Genomic DNA, 8,799 nt, shown 5'->3' on the forward strand with positions numbered 1-8,799 from the left:
GATCCCTCCCGAGTTCCTACCATTCCCCCAGAAGTGAAAGATCTCGTAAGTGTAGTATTTCCTTAAGTGTCAATTTTCCCTTATTTCTTCTCTCATCACCAGTATTTATGGTCGTGCAGCTATTGTTCGGGTTCCCAATGCGGTCCCCCGTCTCAAGGAGTGGATCGAAGAAATCTGCAAGCAGATGTCATATTACGAGCGCGTGTGGCACAAACTTTTGAATGGCAGATGGGAGGCCCGCTCTCATGGTAAGGCTTTCTCCCCTGAATAGTTATTACTACGCCACGAACTTACATAATGCTGACTTCTTTTCCTTTTCCTTGTAGGTTTGCCTAAGACGACCGAACTTAGGCCGTTGGATGGGGACGAGGATGCATCCTTACCTGTCGATCCCTCAATTTCGAGATAGCCCGGGGCTGCTGCCGAGGAGAAGAAGAGGAAAAGTAAGTCCTCTGGTTCCTAGAATCTCGAGATGAAGATAAACAAAAGGGCGTCCACCCGAGCTCGTAAGCCCAAAAAGAATACTAGGTCCCGGATACCAGACTCTGACTTGCTTCATCGGCCTAGGGATGAGCCTGAAGAAGATGACATCTTTGTCGCCCAAAGATCAACCCCTGCTGGGGAGCAGGCGGCGACCAAGGAAAGGGGCCATGAGGCCGATCCCCTTCAGATTCGAGAGGCTGAAGTGGAGATGGGTCTGTGACCTCCCGAGAAGTCGTTCCTGTCCCGAAGGAGGCGACCGATGTGATAGACATCATTGAGATGCCCTCATATACCGCGTCCATGCTTGAAGAGCCCCAAGCGGGAAAAGAAAAATCAAGTGAATGAGCTCAAGGTGCAGAGGGTCCTCTCCATTCCTTCTTCGATGTCATAAACATGTCCACATCGAAAGATTTCTCCGGTATGGGTCACCTGGATATACCAAAGAAGGACGTGCTTTCAGGAGCTGACGGGCTGAGTACGAGCCAAGGTTGGTGAAGCAATTCCCTACACCACGCATGGACCCCAAGAGCAAGAGGATGGTTGTTCTTATAGTCCCGGAGGATGCCCGGATCCTGTCATCTCCAGTAGGTGTAGCCAGCTACCTTCGATGCCTAGTGACCGAGGAGGACCAGGAAAAGATGAATGAGGTGGGAACATCGAGTCTTTTTAACGAGGCGCAGCAGGCGCTGAACCGGGTAAGGTTCTAACACTTTCATAATCCTTTCATGAGTTTCGCTTAAGTTTTACCTTGATGCCCCTTACTAGTTCCGCTGTATTATAGGCTTCAGTGCTTCATCATGAAAGCTTCCTCTGGTATTGCTTGGAAATCAGCCAGCTCGAGTTCGAGCGCAAATAAAAGGTCCGGAAGGACATATACAAGATTCTTAGTGAGCAACGGGATGAGGCCCTTAAAGACCTCCGTGCCGAGTTGGAAAAGCTTAGAAGGAGGCCTCGATCCTAAAGAGGGAAAATGTATACCTAGTTTAAAAGGTAAAGGTATTTGAAGCTAAAAACGAGGAGCTAGTCGTGGTGACTAACAACACAACCTCGTAGGTCCAACAGAAGATTGACATAATCGATTAGGTCCGAGCCGAGATGAACGAGGTCAAGGCCATAGCCGAAGTATGGAAGGGCAGGATGGGCCTACTGGCTTCGGAGAAAGAAACTGCTAAGGCGGAGTTGGCATCGGTTGAGAACCAACTCTGGGTGGAGAAGATAAAGCTGACAAGTGGTCTTAGCTAAATGATGATCTTCGAGCACAACTTAGCTCGGTTTTCGCAGGATGAGATGTCCTCGGAAGAGAATATGAGGTGCTGAAGTCCAAATTAGACATGACCTCCGCTGATGCCGAGGAAATGGTGGCCCAGTACAAGGACGATGTGAAGGCAGCCGAGACCCGCCTAAAGACAAAGGCTGAGTATGTGAAGCAATTGTCCCGGAGAGAGACCTTCGAAGAGATCCATGCCAGAGGTTTCGATCTGCGGCCGAGATTGAGTAGCTAAAAAGTTCGAGGCCGAGGCAAAGGAGCTCTACGAGCCTGAGGGTGTCGAAGGCTCTAAGGGTTCCGAGGGCTCCGCCAGTTCTGGCGATGAGTCGGGCCCCATTAAAGACCAGGCGTAGATGCATTAGTATTTTTTCAATTTTTGTTCACCCCCCATGTATATATTATTATTTTTTATTTATTTTGAGGCTGTTTTTATTGGTCCTTTTTAAATATATTTCGGCATATATATGAAAATTTCTCTTTCTGGAAATATCATGTCTTTACTTTTCCAGCATCTCTTTATAATTACTTTTCATGTAATGTTATTGATGCCTTGGCATAGAATCAAATGTAGTTATGGGGCATTCATTTTTCGGAGGTCTGAACGGAGCCCGACCTCGATACAACTTTGTTTGCTTGAGGATTTGAAACCTTGGTGTGACCAGAGGTTTTCAAGATGCTTAAGTGATTTTAGATGATGCTTTTGCCGATGGTAACCTTTTAGCAGGTTTCAAGTTTTTATAAAGGACTTACTTTCTGATTACGAGCTTTGGATGTCTCCGAGCCGCTTTTAGGGTGGCGGTAAACTTTTGTATTTTTGCACCGCCTAATAGGTTTGGTGCCTCCGGGATTTGGTAGCCCGGGTTGTCCAAACTTTCTTCGGGCGACAGTCCCCGAGTAGGGGTATCCCTTAGGCTCGATAGTCCCCTAGTAGGTGTATACCTTGGACTTGATAGTCCCCGAGTAGGGGTATCCCGTGGGCTCTTAGGATCCGGAATTGAAAAATCAAGAAAATTCGTAATAGCAAGGCGGAACTTTCTTTCATTTCTTAGTGTGTAAAGTACATGATCGAAAGCACATAAAACTTGTATCATGGCTAGATAGGACTATGTGAGCACGGTTCATATGACTGTTTATCCCTTACAATGAATCCTAACCACCACGCCTTAGCTTCTAGCATACAAGGTTTTCATTTTTTCCTTGCTAAAAACTTTAATCTAAGGGTAATGGCCCCCAACATTCGAGGCCGAGCTTGAGAGGGCTCGTATACTGTTGATATGAGGTGAACGATCATTGACTCCGGTTTGAGACCGATCTTAAAATCTAAGTTAGCATATTTTACTGTTGCCTCGTTAAAAACCTTGCCGAAAAACCCATTTTGGGACAAAACCGATTCAAGGAAAAAGAGTGTAACACATGCTTTCAGACCGAATAGCCACATCCATCATTGGCTGTTTTCCTGCAAATGTTAGTCCTATTCATAACATGGTTAAAGAGTAATTGAGTTCATACCTTAACAGTAGTATCGCTTTAAGTGTGTCACATTCCAATTATTCGATAGTTGCACACTGTTTCCTGCTTTGAGTATGTATGAGCCTTCTCCGGTAATTCCGACGACTCGAGATGGTCCTTCCCAATTTGGTCCCAGCTTCCCCTCGTTCGGGTTCCGGGTGTGTAATGTTACTTTCCTCAACACCAAGTCCCCAATCTTGAAGTGTTGGAGGTTGGCTCTTCGGTTGTAATATCTTTCTATTCGCGGTTTCTAGGTGGCCAACCGAACTAGGGCAACCTCCCGCCTTTCATCCAATAGTTCCAGGCTCGTGATCATGGCCTCTCCGTTTGACTCTTCTGTTGCATATTGGAACTGAGGCTCGGTTCCTCCACCTCGACTGGTATCAAGGCTTCAGCTCCGTAGACTAGGGAAACGGGGTGGCCCTGGTGCTTGATTTCGAAGTCATACGGTATTCCCACAGGACTTAGGGCAGGTTTTGAAGTATGGTTTTGTTTGTTGATTCTGCATGTCCCTTCCCACTAGGGTGGTAAGGTGTTGATAGTATCTTCTTAATCTTGTGATCTTTGAAATATTTATTTACCTTGTTGCCGATGAATTATTTCCCATTATCACAAACGACCTCGACCGGTATCCCGAATTGACATATTATGTGGTCCTATATGAAGTCAATGACTTCTTTCTCCCAGACTTTTTCGAATGCTTGAGCATCAACCCATTTGGAAATATAATCGGCCATGAATACTATGAATTGAGCCTTACCGGTTGCCCACGATAGGGGACCGACGATGTCCATTCCCCACTTCATAAATGGCCACGGGGACAAGACCGAGTGTAGTAGCTCTCCCGGTTGATGGATATCAGTGCGTGTCTATGGTAGTCGTCACCTTTTTATACAAAGTCCTTCGCATCTTTCTCTATTTCGGTCCAGTAATAGCCGACCTTGATTAATTTTTGGACCAAAGATTCTGCCCCTAAATGGTTCCCTCACGTGCCTTCATGAACTTCTCTCAAGGCGTATTCGGTATCTCCCTGCCTCAAGCATCTCACTAGCTGGCCGTCGAACGTTTTCCTGAACAGTGTCCTTTCGACAAACTAAATATGGTAGCCTTGGTACACAGGGCTCTCGATTCTTTGGGATCTGAGGGAAATTTTTTGGTCTTCAAGTAGTCTATGTATTTGTTCCTCCAATCCCAAGTTAAACTCATCGAGTTTACTTCGGCGTAGCCATCTTTTATCACCAACTTCATGAGCTGTACTACTGTTCCCGAACTGAATTCATCGACATCGACCGACGACCCCAAGTTAGCGAGAGCATCAGCCTCACTATTCTGATCTCGAGGTATGTGCTGCAAGGTCCATTCCCCGAATTGATGTAGCGTTACCTGTAATTTGTCTAAGTACCTTTGCATCCGTTCCTCTTTCACTTCGAACATCCCATTGACTTGATTTACCACTAGGTGGGAGTCACAGTTAGCTTCGATCACCTCAGTCCCAAGGCTTTTAGCCAATTCGAGACCTTCAATCATGACCTCTTACTCGGCCTCATTGTTAGTCAATTTCACAGTTCTAATAGAATGCCTAACTACATTCCCTGTAGGTAGTTTTAACATGATGCCGATCCCGGACCCCTTTGCGTTCGTGGCACCGTTCATCAAAAGGTTCCAAATTCCTAAGGTAGTCCCCGAGGTTAGGAATAATTTTCTTTCGACTTCGTGTATTAAGACTGGCATAAAGTTGACCACGAAGTCGGCCTTGACGTTGTCCACCATGGTGATGTACTCTATGGTTTTGATTTTGTCGGGGATGATATCGATCCCTCGATTGGACACCATGAACCCGAGGAATTTTCCCGATCCGACCTCGAGTGTGCACTTCTTTGGGTTCAGCTTCATATTGTATTTCTTCAATATGTCGAAGGTTTCCTGCAAATATTTCAAATGGTCCTCTGCTCGCAGGGGCTTGACTAACATGTCATCAATATAAACTTCAACTGATTTCTGTATTTGTTCTTTGAACATCCGATTTACTAGGCATTGATAGGTAGCAACAACATTTTTTAATCCGAATGGCATTACACTATAACAATAAGTGTCGTATTTAGTGATAAAAGAAATCTTTTCTTGATTGCCCGAGTCCATTCGAATTTGGTTGTACCCAAAATATACATCGAGAAAACTGAGTATCTCTTGTCTGGTCGTCACATCAATCATTCGATCGATGTTAGGAAAAAGGGAAAGAATCCTTAGGGCATGCCCTGTTTAGATCTTTGTAATCTACACACATTCTTAGCTTATTCCCCTTTTTAGGCACTACTACTATGTTAACTAACCAGCCCGGGTACTTGACCTTTCAAATGAATCCTATTTTAAGGAGTTTAGATACCTCGTCCTTGATAAATGCATGTTTAACCTCGGACTGCGACCTCCTTAAATGGAATCAGGTCTGAACGTAGTTCATGGATTATGATAAAATATGATGAAGATAACCGAGCCTGACTCAGATAGCCTACATATCCAAATGGAATCAGGTCAAGACGTAGTTCGATTACAACAAATGATGAGTTTAAGGATGAAGTTGGGTGTCTGACTCAGACTGCCTATATATCCAAATGGAATTAGGCCAAAATGTAAGTCAATTACAAAAGATGACTTAATCTAATGAGGATTGCCTACGCATTCCTTTCTAAGGAAATCAATTCGGCGTAGCTCCTGAGCAACATACAAAAGTGATATTTGGTTTTTCTATTACAAAAGAGAAGAGGGAGAGAAACCGAACTCTGCGTGGGTTGCCTACATATCCCTCCGTGGGAAGTCAGGTTGAACGTAGTTCTATTACAGTAAAACCTAACTCTAAACATATTATCTCTTGATTGTGTCTGAGTTGATGGGCTTCGTGTTGATTCTTCCATCCATTTTTTCCTAGATTAGAGCTCCTCCCGAAAGTGCTAGGTGAACCACGTAAGGACCTTGCCAGTTTGGTGCGAACTTTCCTTTGGCTTCTCTTGGTGGGGAAAGATTCTCTTCAAGATCAACTGCCCCAGTGCTAAATGAAGAGGCTACACTTTCTATTTAAATGCACTGGCCATCCTATTTTGATATAGCTGACCATGGCATACTGCATCCATTCGTTTCTCGTCGATGAGCATGAGTTGCTCCTGTCTAACCCGTATCCACTCTGCGTCGTCCAATTTTTCCTCTTGAATGACCCTTAAAGATGGTATTTTGATCTCTGCGGGTATCAAAGCTTCAACGCCGTATATCAATACGTACGGCGTTACCCCAGCTGATATTCTCATGGTGGTCCGATAACCTAGTAAGGCGAAAGATAGTTTCTCGTTCCATTGCTTGTGATTGTCCACTATCTTTTGTAGAATCCTCTTGATATTCTTATTGGCTGCCTCGACTACCCCATTTATTTGTTGTCTGTAGGCTATGGAATTGCAGTGGACGATTATGAACTTCTCGTAGATTTCTCTCATGAGGTCACTATTGAGGTTAGCGGCATTGCCAGTGATGATAGACTCCGGTATTCCAAATCTTTAGACGATGTTGTTCCAGATGAAATCTGCCACTACCTTCTTTGTGACGGACTTGTAAGTATATGCCTCGACCCATTTAGTGAAACAGTCGATGGCTACCAAGATGAAGCGATGTCCATTTGATGAAGCAGGCTCTATAGGTTCAACCACGTCCATGCCCCAGACATCGAACGACCAAGGTGAACCTGTTATGTTTAACTCATTTGGCGGAACCCAGATGAAATCCCCGTGAATTTGGCACTGGTGATACTTCTGTACGTACCAGATACTATCTCTTTTCATAGTCATCCAAAAGTATCCAACTCTCAAGACCTTCTTGGCTAATGTGAACCCATTCAAGTGGGGTCCGCACATTCCTGCATGTATTTCTTCCAATAACCTGATTGCCTCGGCAACGTCTACACATCTCAACAAACCTAAATCTGGGGTCCTCCTGTACAGGACTTCCCCGTTGAGGAAAAAGTGGTTTGCTAGCCTTCTGAGGGCTAGCTTTTGACCATTAGTAGCATTCTCCGGGTATTCTCTGGTTGTAAGGAATTTCCTGATGTCGTGATACTATGGTTTACCATTTGGTTCTCCATTTACATTGAAGCAATAGGCATGTTGATCCCCGATCTCTACCTCGATAGGGTCAATGTAGTTCATGTCTGGATGCTGAATCATAGATGATAAAGTTGTTAGGGCATCAACGAACTCGTTCTGAATCCTGAGGACGTGCTTGAACTCAATCTTCATGAACTTCTTGCATAGCTCCTTCATGCAGTGCAGGTACGAAAGTATCTTGACGTTCTTGGTGGACCATTCTCCTTGGACTTGGTGTATCAATAGATCGGAATCCCCTATGACCAAAAGTTCTTTGACGTTCATGTCGACTGCCATTCTGATCCCAAAGATGGACGCTTCATATTCAGCCATATTATTGGTACACGGGAATCTTATCTTTGCCGATGCTGGATAGGTGTTGTCCAGATTCTGAAATCGGGACTACCCCAGTTCTGTCTCCTTTGAAGTTTGCTGCTCCCTCGAAAAGCATTCTCCATCCAGGGTACGATTCTGCAATATCTTCTCCAGCAAATAATACTTCTTCATCGGGAAAATATGTAGTAAGTGGCTTATAATCCACACCCCCTGGATTTTTTACGAGGTGATCGACTAAAGCTTACTCTTTGATAACCTTCTGAGTTATGTACACAATGTCAAATTTGCTGAGCAGAATTTGCTATTTATCTAGCTTTCCGATAGGCATCAGCTTCTAGAAGATGTACTTGAGTAGACCGGGCCGAGATATCAGATGCGTAGTGTATGGTGACATATAATGCCTTAGTTTCTGGGAAATCCAGGTTAGTGCAAAAAGTGCGTTATATCATAATGGAACGCAAAACGACCTTTTAAATTCAACAAATTTTCTTCTCAACTCCGCGATGATTATGCGACCCGCGGAGTGGTTCTGCGGTCGCGAACTTGACCGCAGAACTACCTTCTTCTGCCAAAAATTTCCACCAATTCTCCCATGCATATTTAGCCCACCTCGGCACCACAAAACTCAAATTCCTTGGAAAATGTTTACAGTGCCTTACATTTTGTGGCAATATCCTTTTTCAGCAACTTGAAAATGGGTTTATAGATTACCGTGGACTGAGCTATGAAGCGACTGATGTAATTCAATCTACCCAGGAAAGTCATTACATCTTTCTTGCTCTTTGGTGGTGGAAATTCCTGAATTGACTTGATTTTTGATGGGTCCAGTTCTATCCCCTTCCTGCTTACAATGAAGCCCAAGAGTATTCCTGTAGGGACTCCGAACATGCACTTTACCGGTTTCAACTTCAAATTGTACCTTCGCAGGCACTCGAAACATTTCCTCAAGGTGTGGTGAATATTGTCTTCTCTGCATATTCCTCGTACATCAAGATTTGGTGATACCTAGCGAAACAATCCAAAAACAACTACAGTTCATGCTTCACGCAGTTGTCGATGAGGATGTGGATATTTGGAAGAGGG

General features: G+C 44.4%; 1 protein-coding gene across 1 annotated transcript; it reads right to left on the reverse strand.

Moving 5' to 3' along the window:
• Nucleotides 1–7,353: 7,353 nt before the first annotated feature.
• Nucleotides 7,354–7,713, reverse strand: LOC138891472 (uncharacterized). The gene has a single exon (XM_070174770.1). The coding sequence runs from the start codon at nucleotides 7,711–7,713 to the stop codon at nucleotides 7,354–7,356; it is 360 nt and encodes a 119-aa protein (XP_070030871.1).
• Between the last annotated feature and the right edge of the window lie 1,086 nt (nucleotides 7,714–8,799).

This window comes from Nicotiana tomentosiformis, chromosome 1, assembly GCF_000390325.3.
Source record: "Nicotiana tomentosiformis chromosome 1, ASM39032v3, whole genome shotgun sequence".
Lineage (NCBI taxonomy): Eukaryota > Viridiplantae > Streptophyta > Magnoliopsida > Solanales > Solanaceae > Nicotiana > Nicotiana tomentosiformis.